Here is a 17695-nt window from a genome sequence, read left to right as displayed (position 1 = left end):
ACATAGATAGCCAACCATTATTAAATTTTTGTATCACAAAGTCTTTTAAATAATACAATATTTAAGTAGATCTAAACTCTGTGCTCACAACTTCTTATACCTCTGTAAAACTCAAATCAAACACAAAGCAAACCATAAACCAATAAAATAGTATTTAACAAAATTAATTTAGTGTGATACACGCTGTTACCTTGCAGAAAAAAAGTGCCAGTTCTGCATTTAACAGGAGAAAGTTGTATTTGTGTTTTTATTTTTTATTTTTATTTTTTATTTTTTTCTTTTTTAAAGATTTTATTTATTTATTTGAGAGAGAGAGAATGAGAGAGAGAGAAAGCACATGAGAGGGGGGAGGGTCAGAGGGAGAAGCAGACTCCCTGACAAGCAGGGAGCCTGATGCGGGACTCGATCCAGGGACTCCAAGATCATGACCTGAGCCGAAGGCAGTTGCTTAACCAACTGAGCCACCCAGGCGCCCTTGTGTTTTTATTTTTAACTTGTCCTTTTGGTTCTTTTTATTTTGAGTAGGATGGAACATCATCTAAATTACTTTTGTTCGGATGTTGTTATTCTCCTGTTGAACAATAAATTTGTAATTTAAATGTAATCCTTAGCTTTAATGAGCACATATACTTAATAGTGCACCTTAAAATATAGTGCTGACAAAATGTAAAATGCCGGTTGAATCAAGCTCTTCACTGTGTCACAACTATGATATTGACAATAAATATAAATTATTATTTGCAGAAATTGGATCTCCTTACACTGCAAATATGATGCAACATAAGGACTCAGGTTACCAAATGATAGGAGATACCATTTATGTTTGTATGTGTATATTTTTCAGATAAATAGACATTAAACAAAAGATGGAAGTATTCCAAAAAGGCCAACAGCAGTATGTCAGAATTGTGAGATCATAGATAATTTTGGATTTTTGTTTCTGTTTTGTTTCCAAAATAAATATGCATTAGTTGAATAATAAAAAGCTCTCCCTTTTCCTAAATATTCTCTTACAAAGTGAAGGGTTTCAGAAAGTTTCATGTAGTATGGGCTGATTCTATAAGGAAAAAAATGATTCAACTGTATTTTGATGTTTTGAAAAATGTCTATATGTACACAAACCTAAAACTGAACAATAACTACCTCTGGGTGATAAGATTACAGGTCATTTTAAAAATTGTTTTCCTCCATGCTTGTATGTATACAGCAGGCACGTCCTCCCATTGCTGCCAATGAGTCAACATACCCAGCAGATGGGCCGTTGTGTAATCTGCTCCCTTGAAAGGTGAGCGAGACTTACTGACCTGCTTCTAACAAACAGAATGCAGCAGATGTGATGGAATGTCACTCTCAAGATGAGGTTTAAAAAACAAAAAGAAAAACACTGCTTCCATATTGAGCGCTCTTGCACTTTCTTGGGGCACTTGTCCTGGGGAAGCTAGCTGCTGTATTGTAAGGCAGGCATGGGAGAGGCCCAGATGGTGAAGGACCAACCTGTCCTTAGTGAGTATAGAAACAAATCTGCACTGCTGTTCCCTCCCCGTCCCCAGTAGAGCCTTCAGATAAGGCCACAGTCCTGGCTGTGATCTTGACTGCAACCTCATGAGAGAGCTGGAGGCCAGCACACCCAGCTTGGCTGTACCCAGACCCACTGAAACAGTCAGCTAGTAAATGTTGTTGTTTAAGCCACTAAATGTTGGAGCAATTTGTTACGCAGCAATAGATGACAATAAAATGAGAGTCTTGGTCAGTCAGGTTCCCCTCTCCTTGTTTCCTTCCCTTTTTCCCTTTTTCTTTTTTCCAGACTAATATGGCTAAGTAGGATCACTCAGATTGCTGGGAGCCTAATCTCAGTGGCCTTCCCCTGTCCTCTTGTTCCAATTTCGATTGGGCCCACATCTGTCATTTCCCACTGTAAGCTGTTGCTAAAATCTGCACAGTTTACACACTTTAGACAGAAGTGGCCCCAGACTCCAGGAAATTGGTGTTGCTCTAACAATAAGCCCAATCCACCTCTTGAAACCATCTTTGGAGTGAATAGGTACAAGAATCTTGTGCTCTGATGTTTGCCTTGGGATTCCTCACCCTAAAGAAAGACAGAGCAGCAATTTCTTCACGAGTAACACAATTAATGGATTAGGTTAACCCCCAAACACTACATAAATATATCTGTTCCTTGCTCTGGTCAGAGACACAAAAAATGGAATCTTAAAGATGAAGAGGAAATGATGGAAAGCGAGAGAGGAGCCATGTGATTAGACACCTAAATGGAGGTATGCAAGCCTGTCCCATCACGAACGGCACCAAGAGCCACGTCCTGCACAAGAGCTACTGTATATATGGCACTTATCACTGACCCCAGATTCCTTATGACATGCCTGAATCAGGAATAATATGGTAATTTTCACAGTTACAGAGTGGAAAATATTTATGGTGTAGCAGCTGAATGTGTCTTTATTTCACATTCTAAGAATCATGCTACAGGATGGAAGCAAAAACATTTTGAATAAGATGTGGACAAGCCCCAGAATTCCTGCCTCAGAAGTGAGATAGCTTTTTGATAGAAAACACTCTGCCTCTTCATCAGGGTTGCTAGCTTATCGTGAGCTTAATTAAAATCAATGGAGAAAAAAATTGAATGCTGAGAAGCACTATTTGGGGCGCACAAAATGTAAATGCGTCAAAATATGAAATCCCCAAATAACCTCAGATCTGGGGCTTTGTTTAGTGATCACCTTATTGATCCACTGAAAGCCATCTTTCTTCTTTTCCTCTCTTCTGCTAATTCTGCGAGAACTGGGAGATGGGACAGCCTCTAGTCCTGGGGCAGGATTTCCTGCGTTACTTCCTTGTACCCCCACTCTCCCCACCTTCCATCCACCTTCTGTCTCAGCATTTTTTTCACTGTCTTTGTTGCTCTTTTATTCATACCTACATAGCAGAAAGAATGCCAGCAAGTGGCAGAAAAAGGGTGTGTTTCTGAGCAGCCTGGAGCTTGATTCCAAACATGAAAAAAAAATGCACATTTCTTCCTTCCTTTAACCTCATTTAGGCACAAGAGTTTCATTTTATGCATGTGTGATTCAAAGTCATACAGAAGTAAGCCAAACCACAAGTGCAGTCAATTCAATGTAACTGATACTCCTTTATTTTCAAGAGGTTTATTTAACAGCAACTGTACAAGTTGCAAAACTGGCCACCTTCCTCATCCTTCCCTCTAACCATGACCTTTGTCATGTGATCTTGGAAGTTCTTTCTCTAACGGCAGTCTATTTCTCTAATCCTTCTTTTTTCATTGGGTTAATAAAATAGAGTAGAAGTGTCAGTTCCAAGTCAAGACCTTAGGAGCCTATAGACTTCCACCTTCCCACACTCACAGCTCTGGCCATCAGCGGGGGGACACACCCAGGCTAGCCTGCTGGAAAATGAAAAGCACATGGAGCAGAGCGGAGTTGCCTTACGTGACCAAGTGGAGGCCATCTTAGATCACACAATAGCCAATTCCCAGGCATGTGATCAAGCCCAGCCGAGAGCATCAGTCACTCGGCCTACCCTTACCTGACCTCAGACAAATAAGCAATAAATGCTTTTTTCTTGTGTGCCACTGAAGGTCCTGTGGCTTTGTTACACAGCCTTATAATGGCAGTAGATAATGGATGCAGCAGAGTTTCAGTATCTCCTCTCACCAAAAATAAGACCCATTATAGAGACTGATTTGGGAGGTAAATTGGCATCTCAGCATTGCTAGGGTATATATGTGTGTATGAAACAGAGAAAGGGCATGATCGATGAATCTCTGCATGGATGATTACAGACCATGCTTATTTCTTTTGATCTTCAAGATGACACTTGGTGGCTTGCCTGCTTATTCATTTATTCATTCATTCATTGACTAACAATAATTATCAAGTAGTTCCAGCATACTAGACATCAGGGACATAAAGGTGAATAGGTTATGGTCACTGCTCTTGAAGAACCTCCTGTCTATGGAACTGATGACATGCTGGAAAATACAATGGTGAAATGAATGGTTTGCCTTCTCTCTTTTGTAAATTTTAAACATGAACTGATGTTGTGCTGTAGCTAATCGTTACTAGACATCGTAAATACTATCTACTGCCTAATTTTATATGAAAAAAAAAAATCCAAATGGAAAAAAATAGTCAATTTGTTTATCCCTTAGTCTGTAATGTCACACCTCAAGGTAAGACTCCCTTGAAAATATGAAACTCTTGACATTGGCTGTAAGGAAAAATAAAGTACATGTCGCTCAGTGGGTGCCAGGGACCTATATTATGTCCTACTGTTGGTTACAGAATTTTCAATATTTCCTTATCCTTTTTCACTCATATGAACTGCAGCTTATAGCAGCGGTAATCATTTCCTGTGTTTGAAAAAGAGATGAAAGCATTCATGGATGAAAGCAAGTTGGATTTAATCTCCTTCTCTCTCATCCAGTGCACTGTACTGATCATTTTCCAAAAAAACAAGACTTAAGCTCATTTTTGTCATGACAAAACTAGTTTCATAATAATCAGATGGCAATTCCTAGTGTACACAATTCTAATATAATTACTAGGAGGAAATGTAGAGGGAGTTGCAGGTTCGAGATAAAGAAAAGCCTGTGAATTTTGTATTAATGTCTCAGACTCTCTTATTTGTGCAAGTAATCAATCTTTCAGGGAGTAGAATAGTAATTCTTTGTGAAAAAAATGACAAGAGTCAGAGGAAGAAAGAAGATAATCTGAGTTCCATTCGGTACACAGCAGGTCAGCTGTGATTGACAAAGCTCATCACAAAACTATAGCTCACGGAATAATCCCAGTAGCAGAGTCTCATTTGCAGCCCAAGCAGTGTTAATGACATGTTTAACAGCTGCTTGTTGAAGTTTGGAATCTGCATTAACCCGCAGAGCAGTGAACAGAGAAATGAGGGAAAGTATTGAAATCAAGCCTTCATTATTCTGACAGCCCAGGTGAAAGGGTGTCCAGAGGTTGTGGAGAGGCGGGGAGGAGGGTCTGGAGGGTGGAAGGTTCAATTGCATGGGAGGACCATCCTGGAGATGACAGGGTCTGATCAATAAACACAGAGGACCGCAAAAGCAAACTGACACACTCAACTCAGAGACAACGAGGCAGGAGAGTCGGGCACTTGGAATGAAGTCCTGGCTTGGGACGTCAAATAGTATGCTGGCATTAATAATCGCTGGAGATCAACTCGATGTCAGCTTTTGCCGCTTTGGGAAGGCCAAGGGATGCCACATCTTCAGGCTCCTTTAACCCCAAGAATAGCATTTATTCATCCCAGCTCCGAAAGCAAAGGAGTATATGTACCACAGTCTATTTTCTAGACTTCCTAAAATAGTACTTCCTGAAATAGCTTAAATGAAGTACTAAATGTGTTTTTCCTTAAATGCAACTCTTTATAATGGCCCATTTGCTCTGTGGAAGTGTTATCTCTGGCCTTGCTGCTGGCAGAGGGCATCTGTTACTGAGGGCAAAGAATGAAGACATGGGGGAAGCGTCGGAGTTTTGGGACAAATCCTAGCTTCTCCATACTTTTTAAAAGTAGACTTAGGCAGCATGTGCAAATGCCCTGCGCTTCCGTGTTCTTATCCATAAAATGGGATAATAACACCCACCTTACAGAGTTGTTGTAAGGATTAAAGTAAAATGTGTAAAACCCCCAGTATAAGAAGATACTTCATAAAGAGCCGCCATTATTTTTAGTGGGGTTGATCACTGTCAGTAGCCCAGATGTGGTCCATCTACCCAAAAGATCTCATTGGCATAAAGTGGCATACACACACACACACACACACACCCTGCCTTTTGATAGAATGTCAACTCCATGACACCAGTGCATTTGTTTCTACTTTGCCCACTGATTCATCTCAAATATCCCAAACTGTGGCTAGCACATAATAGTCACTGAAGAAAATATTTGTGGGTGATTAAACCTGCTATAATCATCAGCAGTGTCTTTCATCACACTCTATTTTGCTTCTCCTTAAGCCTTTCTTCATTTAAAAAAGGAAGAAGAAAAATGGAATTTTTGAATTACAGGATCTTGGAGCTCATTTCATCAACCTCTTTATTTGAAAACGGGGATCCAACTGAGGCCCAGAGAAAGGTTGAGGTTCTCTTGGCAAAAAAAGTTAGTGAATGAAGAAGATTCCACCACATTATGGGATTTCACAACCTTATACGTTCCTTTACATTATGTATGGGATGCTATTCCTTTAACCAAACATGAGATGCTGAATTTCCATGACACTGCAGTCCTCGAAATAGGCTTGCTCACAGGGCATTCTTTCTTTAGCTACAACTTATTTTTCCTCTCAGGTCTTGTATGTCCTCTCACATCAAATGAGGAGATCAGAGAAGTCCCTGTTTTCACACTGTTCTCTGTGCAACTGGGTGGTTCTGGGAAGGGCTTTGTGGGGTGGCTCTAAGTCCACTTCCCAACCTTTTATTCCATTTGAAATAAAGCACTTCTTTCTTCAAAACTATTTTATATACCCAGATTTTACATAAGATTTGTTTAGGATTAAAAAAAATAAAAACAGTCTCTCTAGATACATAGCAATGTGACTAGAAGGTCTCAAGTCTACCTTCCCTCCAGTCCATTTGGACAGTAGAAAGAGTAAAGTCAATCTGTCCATAAGTCATTGGTTTCTGACTGTGACATTCACCAGCTTCTCCTCCACGAGGGGTAAGAGTCCCAACAGAGAAAGCAAGAGGGAGAGGAGGGCAGGGGGGAAGAAGACAAAAAGAAAGAACAAGAAGTAAGAGGAAGAAAGAACACAGTTCTGTAGTGCTTCCGACTTTCTTGGGTCATGTATTTCTGTACCTGTCATCTCATTCCATCTTCACAAAAATCCTGACACGTAAGCACCAAAGGTATTATTTTCATTTATCTTGAAGGGAAACTGAAACACTAGAAAAAATAAGATAACCAGTCACCTCACTAAGGTTGCTTCCTTAAGGCAGCTTTGTCTTCACATATTTAGAAAACAAGAATGATCCAATGGCTTATGTCTTTGAAGTCTCAAAATACAGTCAGTACTCCTTTCCCACAGATCATGACATGTGTCTGGAGTAGCCATCTATCTTCACAGAACTCTGTCACTGTGACCAATACCATGTGCATTTTCCCCCTCAGGGTCTGGGTAGTGAGGGCTCTGTTGCAGATATACTAGCTAGTCACGAGGCCAATAAACAGTTAATGTAGCAAGAGAGATCATACTTCACTCCTTTTGTGGCATGCAAATGAAGATAATTAGATATTCTGCAATTGCAAGACATGCCAAGTGTTTAGAGCACCGAGGTTCCTATTTCTGGTTTTGTGACATTCTAGGATTCTCCCCCACTCCTACCCCCACCTTCCCTTAAGACCTCAAGATCTTTCCTAAAATTCTTAAAATGTCTTCAAATGCAAATGGTTTCAATTCACATTTCACATATATCTACATATATGTTAGTGTAAATGTAAATATTGATTTTACACATATGTCCATGTATGTCTATTTTTAAAGACATCTACCGAGGTCACATACCTCAGTCCTGTATAAAAACCAAATTCAGAGAGCCACCTGGGACATGGTGGGGAAGTTTTGGGGTCTCCCTAACTTCCCCCTCTTCTAATATAGTGCTCCCTCATTAATTATGGCTTATCCCAGCCTCTCCCACCCTCAGCCCTAAGATGTGAGGCTCCCCCTTTTTTTCTCCCCAACTGAGAGAAATAGTAGTGACACCTACACATTACCTGCCATGTATTAGGTACCATGTTGGGTATTTTATAGGCATTATCTCTTATAATCCTACCAAAAGTGAGAGGGTTACTACTATCTGCCTTTTATAAGGAGAAATTAAAGTTTAGAGGCTACATAAATGTCTAGGGGCGCAGAAATACCAAGGGAAAGGATTGGTATTCAAACCTAGTTTTCCCCTGAAGCCCAGAATATTAACCACTGAAATGTGTGTCCTGTGTCCTGCTGTCTCAGGATCTTCCCACAGATGAATGTAATCTTAATTCATTTAACCAGTGTTTATTGAATGCCTCTTCTCTGTCAGACACACAGTCCAGCAGTGGATGAAACTGACAAAAGTCCCTGTGTTCACAGTCTAAGACCAACAATAAAGAAGATGAACAATCTGACACATCAATTCTGCACTCATAGATGAATATTGTCGAACCTATCACTGACCAGGAGATACTTGCTTTCCCACATAGCTCTCCTAGAAGTCCTCTGCCTGGTTAAAGAGAATGGCTTATAAATCGAGGAGGGAGGTGAGGTACTTTGGCAGACAAGCTGGAGGCTTCCAAGGGAGCTCTGGAAGTCCAGCTTCCCAGCAACCAGCTTCTTGCACAATTCCGGCCAAAAGTAGTGTTGCTACTTCAAAAGTTCAGAAATCACTCTTGAGTACTCAAGTCCAAGGAGTCCCAAGGGCTCAATGTTGAATGAGAACTTGGAAGTATTTGGGGGTGCACAGTTTTGATTAGGATAAAGATTATATAAGTGGGGCATTGATGAATATCGTCAAGACTTTCATGAGGAAAACAAGTGTGTGCAGATGAGACCAGCAGGAGGTAAAATCCAGTTACCACTAAGACCTGGGCACCTCCCAGGCTCTTCCCAAAAGTATGCAAAAGACCTGGGATGCAATGGAAATGCCTGACATTTTTGCCTTTGAGACACATTAAGACCATGGACACACCAAGCTTTTTAATTAAAATAAAATAAATAAAATAAAATAAAATACAAGATGAAATTTACCCCATCCCTTTCACTACTAATAGATGCTTTAAAAAATAAATTTATTTAAGGTTTTATGCTTTGATACTTATTTTAACATAATAAAGCAGATTCAAAAAGAGCGCTGTTCAGGTTCACCTGGGCAGTTATTTACCAAACACAGATATGAGGGCTCACCAGGATATACTCAACCAGTTGGGCACAGAGCATGCGTATTTTGTACCACCGATGGTGAACTGCTAGCATTCTCGTATATCGTAACACTTAATATTCCTTATGCGGTTCAAGATAAGAAAATACTTAATTTCTTATCCCAATAATATCTTCTAGTAAAGTGGGAGAAAAAATAAACTTCACATCTTGACCATATTCTTATTAAAATTCATATTCTTGATACTGATTTCAATTGATAAAATATAATTCACCACAAGATATTACTGCAAAAAGAAAGATGACAGATACTTTATATATCTGTAAACACACCAATTCTTCCAGCCCCAATCCACTCCTATCCCAAGTGGAGTTTTAGGAGCCTCCTAGGCTGTGGTAGCAATTAGTGCCATTAACCAAATAACACCCAGGTCTCTGCCTTCGGGAACACGTAGGATTTCACTTCCCTGCCTACTTGGAAGTAAACTGTGGCCATGTGACTGACTTTGACCAATGAAATGGAAGTAGAAATGCTACTTCCAGGTAGAAGCTTTAAGAACTGGTATGATTCACCACCTTCCCAGCCTTGTGCTTCAGTGGTCCTGGAAGTAAATGTAGAGAAGGCACCTGATTCTCCAACTGACCACAATGAGCACTTCCCCACTGCTGGTCCAAGGCAGGCAACGTTAGATAAGTGAGACAGAATCATCGGATGGGTTAAGACACAATGTGAGCCGTTACCATGGCTCATCCTAGCCCATTCTGGGGAATTCACCTCAGAAGTGCCACATACCCTCCAAGTCCAAGAGCCAACACATAAGAACACTTCTGACTTCTGATAAGATCAGTGCCAGCTCTATTCCTCCACTGTAGAGGTCGTTCAGGGTGGGCGATGGCACATAGACTCTGCGGCCCTCACAGTATTGATTCAGAAAGCTTGTTTTATGTCTTGCATTAATTCACCAGCTATGTGCTCCCGAACCCCACCTCATCCCTCTACCCATGAAACATCAATATTGTGGCAATTCACATTTGAGCATTTCTTTCTACATCACACGGTAACCAAATAATTATAATAGAGTTAATCTTGCATGCTGCCTCCTCCCCTTCTGATTATGGCAGAGAAATGGGAAAATGCAAGCAGAAGAAAAATGTAGGCAGCTGAGACTTTCTGTGAAGCTGAGCAAGTTGGCTTTAAAATCCATGGGTTTTAGGAACATAATTCCTGAACATAAATGTAAGCCTTCATTTCCACTGTTTATATATAGCTCAATAAAATAGAAGTGTGTCTTAGAGTTCACATTTAGCTCTCTTGTAACGGAAATACACAAAATATTAATCTACTGCCTGCCCCTTTCCTGCTTCTGGCTGAGAATTTCCCTGGGTGTTGCTTGTGATGAGCCTGCTGGCCATATCTATCAGACTCCGGAGAAGCAGCAGGTGGCTGAGCATTGACTTGAGAAAAGGAAATGCGCAACATGATATTAAATGGGACTTTTCTTGTGATCCTGGCTGAGACCCCAAAGGAAAGGACAGTATGGAAAGAATTGCCTCCTTTATCCTCAAGAGCAGCCAAACCATCTGTATAATTTTTTTATTCTTGTTGTAATAGATCACCACGAATTTAGCAGTTTGAAACAACACAAATTAATATTTCGTTGCTTTTTTATTCATAAGTCCAGGAAAGTTTGATGGGCTCTCTGCTTAGGGTTTCACGGGGTAAAATGAAGATGTCTGCAGAACTGGGTTTTTATCTGGAGGCTATGGGGGAGAATCTGCTCTCAGGTCATTGAGATGAAGAATTTAGTCCTTGCACTTGTTGAACAGTGGTCCCCATTTCTTTGCTGGCTGCCAGCTAAGGGTCATTCTGACTTCTAGAAGCCATCTTCATTCCCTGGCTTCTGGCTCCTTTTGTCTTCAAAATCAGCAGCAATTGGTTGAATCCTTCTTACACTCTGAATCTCTGTTGACCTCTTCTTCTACCTCATCTCTCCTGCCTCTTGCCGGGAAAGATTCTCTTCTTTTAAGGGGTGCATGTGACTAGATGGAACACACTGGAATAATCCAGGATTATGTCCTTTTCTTAAGGGACATAACCTTAATTACATCTGCAAAGTCCTTTTAGATATCTACCATATATATTCACAGCTTCCAGGAATTAGGCCATGGACATCTTTGCTGGGCCATTCCATCACACAATCCGTCTTTGTTTGGGCTGGTATAACAAAGTACCATAAACCGAGTAGCTTATAAACAACAGAAACTTATTTATCACAGTTCTGGAGGCTGAAATCAGGGTGTTGGTATGGTTGGGATCTGGTAAAAGCCATCTTCCAGGTTGCAAATTGCTTACTTCACCTTGTATTCTTACCTGGGGGAAAGAAAGTAAGTGAGCTGTCTAGCCAATTTTTTTTTAAGATATTAATCCCGTTCATGAGGGCTCTATCCTCATGAACTAATTACCTCCCAAAGGCCATACCTCCAGATACTATTCCATAAGGGATTAGATTTCAACACGTGAATTTGGGGGGAGACACAAACATTTACCCCGTAACACTATGTCTCACTAAGCTAAAGGGTGGTCAAACCCCAATTCTGTGGTCTCTTTACCAATCACCATCCACCAGCCTATAGATGGAAAGACTAGAAGCTTTTTGGGGAAGGTGGAGGGTGGAGAGGGAGGGGGGTTTACCTGAAGACATACAGGCTGGCACATGTCTCTAGAGAAGAGAAGCATTTTATTGTGTCAGGGAATGATATAGAGGGATGCTTACACTCACCCCAAGTCAAGAGAAGGGGCTTTGTGGCCTGAGGAATGATGAGAATCACTGGGAAAAATTAACCTGTGTTCCTAGAGCTTGAGGAAGCCAGAGACCATACCCCTGGAAACATCTGAAGGCAAGGGGCTACCAATGACCATGGAGCCATGAAGACAGGCTGTAGTGGGAGAGCTTGCACTCTTCATGTTGGGCAAATCATGGATGGTTTTCCAAGACCTGCCAGGCAAGCCTCCTCAGCAAAAAGAGGCTATCAGCCAGAGGGCAAGATGGGGTGTCATAAGGATGTAAGGAAGAAAACACAGTGGCCAAGCTGGTCGACAGTAGTGTGAAGGTTAATTTATGTATATCCCCTTGACTGGCTCCTAGAGTGCACAGATTAAGGTTTAATTTCGGTGTGTTTGTGAGGGTGTTTCTGGAAGAGATTAGAATTTGAATCAGTAGACTGAGTGAAGTGCTTTGTTCTCCCCACTATGGGTGGGCATCATTGAATCCACTGAGGAAAAATGAACAGAGGAGGTATGAACTCTCTCTGATTCCTTATCCTGGGTCAGGGAAGGGAATCCACCATAAGTTGTTTGAAGTAGTGGTGAAAAATCATGAAGTTGTTCCCAGCTTGCTTACCAAGTCCACTCCGTTTGATAAACCATTTACATTTTATTTTCTTTATGAAATATGGAAACATGAAAATTCATATAAATATATTTAATCCTGTATTTGAACTTTAATTGGTATATAGTATGTTTATTTTATGGGCCAGACCTCTGGAAAATGAGGTACCAGAACACTTGAGTAATTCTAAGAAATTCTGGCATACTTCCCTACTTGCTACCTTATATGCTTACATATCAGAGTCTTTGCTTGACTCCAAGATTGAACTCTTGAAAAATATTGGCTGAAAGACATCTAGTATTCAGAAATGTTAGGATGTGTTCGAGACAGGAGCTCTAACTTATGCCTTCATTGGTTACCACCATCGAGTTTATTTTTATTTATCTTTTTGAAGATACTGAGAAAGGCAGCAATATTTGTGGAATTGTGAATTCTCTAAGTAGTACCTAATCTCTCTCATCCTTAACTTTATTTTTTAATCAATAAAATAGAGACATTAATGCTGAGCTTACAGGAACACTGTTAGTATTAAATGAAATAAATAACATCCATAAAGGTTTGAGCACAGTGCATGGTGAGTGCTCAAGAAATAACAGTTATTAACATATACAATTCTCTGCTTGGAAATAGATGTAGATATTTTTAGTGCTATAGTTGCAACGCAGGCAAATTGAAAGCTAATTCATTCCATAGACTTTTATTGAGCATCTAAATGCCAGGAATACAAGGTTGAGGAGATATAGACTCTACCTCAGGACATAGAGATACCTAAATTCTTCTGAAGAAATAGGCATAGAATATATTTAATTCACTAGGGGAGACACATGTAAACTGGCAATCCAATGCAGTGTGACAGTTATCTTGCACAAATGTACAAACTACTCAGACCCATAGATAAGCAAATGACTATGCTGTGTGGGGCACTGGAAAGGCAGTAAAGAGGTTAAAAAACAACAACAACAAAGTATTCCAGAAGGAAAGTTCCACAGAGTCTTGAACAATACTGATCAGGTGGTCATATGGGAGCCAAACAAACATCTGTGTTGTGACAGAGACAGTCACCATCCAAAAGGCTATAGTAGCATGTGGGGAATTGAAGGGGTGGACACGATCACATTTCTTCTTTTTTTTTTTTTTTTTAAGATTTATTTATTTGAGAGAGAGAGGGGGGAGAGGGCATACGTGGGGGGGGGTGCGGGGGCAGCCTCCATCTCACCACCCATGAGATCATGACCTGAATCGAAACCAAGAGTTGGAAGCTTAACCAACTGAGCCACCCAGGTGCCCCAGAATCAAACTTCTCTAAGTTTGAACTCTTGACCAAGCTAGAGAAAAATTTCTGATTAGATTAAGTTTGGATATCAAATCCCTACTTCTTTTTTCTCAAATCCCTACTTTAAATAGACTGAACACATTGAACCCCCCAAAAATGTTACTTAGACATGCTAAAACAACTCCTGCTACAGACACAGTGAATGTGTTGATCCTCCATATTTCCTCAGTGAGTAATCCCCTATGTTGTTTAATAGTAACCCATTAGGAATTAGCTCTTTGTGCAAAGTTGATTTCCCTCCTTTAATTTCAGCTGCTAAATGGGAGAGATATTCATTTGAGGTGTTCCACCAGCAAAGGAGTCATTGACCTTCCATCTTCCCCAGAATTGGATGGCTTGTCCTTTGTCCCAAAGACTATTTGCTAATTGTACAGAGACTGGAAGAGAATCCTTTGTCCCCTTAGCTTAGTTTGTCATGTTTCCATTCAGCCAGAAACTATTCAAAATTCATCTACCATCACAGTCTTCTGCAATGCACTGGAGTCTTTCTGAAATGGGAATGATGCAGAAGAAGGGGAATAAACCCCAGTTTCAATAGCATGTGTTTTGTCTATAATATTTCAAAGAACCTCTTTGCATTATTTTTAAATTTTATCAGAAGGATAAAGATGCTATGTTACTTCCACTTAGGTGTATGCAACCCCCTTTAGAAGTGTAGTAACCTCCTTTTCAGAGATAATTATCCCTAAGGTAAGAATCCACTGTTCAGACAGTGGGACTGTTATTGTTTTAATCCTGTCTCACCTACCAGGTCCGAAGGGCACATGTTCAAGAACACGGAGCTATTAAACACCCAACTACAAACTGAAAAATATTGGGGTGCCTGGGTGGCTCAGTCGTTAAGCATCTGCCTTCAGCTCAGGTCATGATCCCAGGGTCCTGGGATCGAGCCCCACATCGGGCTCCCTGCTAGGCGGGAAGCCTGCTTCTCCCTCTCCCACTCCCCCTGCTAGTGTTCCCTCTCTCACTCTGTCTCTCTCTGTCAAATAAATAAATAGAATCTTAAAAAAAAAAAAACTGAAAAATATTATATACATTTCTGAATAAAGTTTTTGAAAGGAATTTAGTTTATCCATATATCTAGAATGTATCTCTGTAATCATATTTCTGTAACATAATATTTTTTCAAGTTTATGAAATTTTTTAAAAGATTTTATTTATTTATTTCACAGAGAGAGCAAGCCCATGCAGGGGGAGCAGCAGGCAGAGGGAGAGGGAGACAAGCAAACTCCTTGCTGAGCAGGGAGCCCCATCATGACCTGAGCCGAAGGCAGACGCTTAACTAACTGAGCCACCCAGGCGCCCGTCAAGTTTATGAAATTTAAATTATAATTATAATTGCTTATATAACATCTATTCAACTAGAATTTGAAGAATTACAAAGACTTAGACATTTCTGTTGGTCTTTTTCCCCCTCGTAAAAATACTTTATTACTTATCCTTTAGGCTGGGGGCAGAATGTTTATGACTTTAGAAACATAGCTATGTGTCCACCAAGAAGAATGGAACTCCCAGTTTGCTCATGAGGGATTGACGGATAGCTGTATAGACAATCTTTCATATATGTCCAATTTGAATTGATGCCTTACTTGAAAATTTCCAATCAGTTGGCCAGAGGTTACAGGAAATTATTTTTATTTATTTAGTTCTATAATTTAGAATTTTCTTTCTTTCAATTTCCTTTCAGTTCTTTTGCAGTTTGAAATGGAAATGAACCATAATTTATTCCTTTATGTATCCAAGAGTCTTCATTAGTATCTATATGAGACATCCCATTAAACAAATCCTGACTGCCACTTAGTAGCACAAAGGTGTGATCTTGATCAATTTGCTTAACTCATTTGCTTCTCTTATCAGTAATATGGGACTAATCGCAGCTCCCCTGTGAAATGGTGATGACAAGTAAAAAAAGGAATCCCATGTAAAGCACTTAGCCCGGCACCCAGCACACCGTAAATAAAAATTTGCTTTTATTATGATCATTGTGGTGGTTTGATTGCTGTTGCTATTTTTATTGGTATTTATTCCTAATAATTATTCCTAATATGTTTCAAAGAGAAAGCCAATTGTAGAAAGTGTGGAGAAGAGACACACTTCACTCTTAGCCAGGGTAAATTCATCCTTAGGCAACAGAATAGTATCCAGGGGTGTCTAATGTGTACATTCTAGATGTTCTCCTATTCATTTTTCCATTTACAGATGAAGACACTAAGCCTGAGGGAGGCAAGGAATATTGCTTAAGTCAACAAAATATTGAATGGGGGAGCAATAATTTGAACCACTGCCTCCAAAATCCCAACCTCTTTTCCATTAGAAGCAAATTCTGGTCAAGCTTTTACTTAAAAAAAAATACAATAAAGAGTGGTTCAATCAAGTATGAGATTTTTAAAGTCTAGTTTGTGATGTAGCCAACATTTTCATGGTTGTAAATTGAAAGGAGGGACAGAGAAAAGGAACAACATGAAAGAGCAGGTTTTTATTGTATGTGTCCTACAATATCATATAAAATTAGGAAACAATATTATAGAAAAATAAAAATAAATATAAATAAGTATAAATATAAATAAGTATAACACCAATGTTTATCCTTGTGCTAAAAGATAAAAATTAAGAAATATTTCTTCAGAATTCTGAAACCAACCATTTTTAAAATCATTTAAAATTACTACTAACATTCAGTCTATTTATAGTTTTTCAGTGGAAAATGGAACTGTGTTCTTGAAGCCTTTTAGCACTATTAGTTGCATGAATGGCAAACTGTTCTCTTCTAGCCTCTTTATCAACGTGTAATGTCCCAAAAGAGTAAAATAAAAACAGACAAACTTATTTACATACAGGCAGTGTCATCAAAAGCAAAAAGAATAATGTCCAAACAACAGGAATAAAAATAAATAATGAATGTCAAACTAGCAAAAACAGAACCCAAACAGGAACTTCTAGGTGAGAATCATTGAGAAGATTATGAAGCAGCATATCTACACTTCTCCACTCTGACTGTGTGGGTTTTGCCACAAATTTTCAAGGCTGCCCATCCATCTGTTGCTCCAAACCATTCTTTCCCACTCCTCTCAGCTAAATATCCTCTAGGTGCCAGGAACATCTACAAATATTCAGTGCATATAGTCCCATCACTTTGCGCTAAGACCAAAGTGGGGGGATAGTTTCAAGCCATCTCTTCCTTTTCTAAAAGACAGAGAGGATGGCAATTGAATTTGGTCTTGATGGACTGATGGTAGAGGGAAGAAATAATCTACCTTCTTATAGGAATTCCCTGATAATCTGCATCCCTTTGTTACTAAAATATAAAGAGATCTGTGACCATGGAAGGTTTGTGCTGTTGAGGCTGATGTTTTTTAAAAAGTTTCAAAGGATCAAAGTCCTTGGGTTGAGGGAAAGGAACTTTTAGTGGTTCAAGTGCATAATTTGAGGTGTTCAGAGTTACAGACATTCTTCATTATGTGCCAAGGCACTGAGCCTAAGGACATGGCTGGAGACAGCTCTATACCCCTGGTTTTAGGATTTTATTGCTGAGACCTCCTAGACTGGACTGTTTAACCTCAGAATGTTTTTACTTGCCCTTCTCGATGTCCTAAATTGTGCCTCCACAAAAATCATCTATTGAAGTCCTTACCCCATAATGCAGAATTTGACTTTATGTGGAAATAGTGCCTGTAAAAACATAATTAAATTAAAATGAGGTCATGGAGGGGTCCTAATCCAAGATAACAGACATCCTTATGAGAAGAGATGATTAAGACACAGATACAAACAGAAGGATCGCCATGGGAAGACACTGAGGAAAGATGACCATCCATAAGCCAAGGGAAAAGGCCTCAGAAGAAACCAACCTCCTACACCTTGACTCAGACTCCTAGCCTCCAGGACTATGAGAAAACACATTTCTATTATTTAAGCCATCCAGTCTGTGGTAGTTTGTAATGCCAATCCTCACAAACTAATACACTAGGCTTTTTTTAGCATTTCCAATAAAAGAATATTTTCTTAACCAAAACTGCTAAAGTTAACTTTATTGAATACTTACTATGTGATAAAAGCATCACACCG

General features: G+C 39.7%; 1 protein-coding gene across 3 annotated transcripts in view; it reads right to left on the bottom strand.

Moving 5' to 3' along the window:
* Positions 1-10484: 10484 nt before the first annotated feature.
* TMEM182 (transmembrane protein 182) overlaps positions 10485-17695 on the bottom strand; it is a 126571-nt gene continuing 119360 nt past the window's right edge. Inside the window, exon 7 of one of the 3 annotated variants that reach the window (XM_064572660.1) lies at positions 10485-11279. In XM_064572660.1, the coding sequence (XP_064428730.1) occupies positions 11276-11279 (4 nt within the window). In that variant the 3' untranslated portion in view covers positions 10485-11275. The remainder of the gene's footprint in view (positions 11280-17695) is intronic. The other 2 variants (XM_054509968.2, XM_064572661.1) reach the window with 2 other exon arrangements.

Source organism: Mirounga angustirostris, unplaced genomic scaffold (genome assembly GCF_029215605.1).
Source record: "Mirounga angustirostris isolate CCGP_5_RB_7025 unplaced genomic scaffold, mMirAng1.0.hap1 SCAF_10, whole genome shotgun sequence".
NCBI classification, from domain to species: Eukaryota; Metazoa; Chordata; class Mammalia; order Carnivora; family Phocidae; genus Mirounga; species Mirounga angustirostris.
The sequence above is the reverse complement of the archived record's forward strand: the minus strand, read 5'-3'. Positions and strand labels throughout refer to the sequence as shown.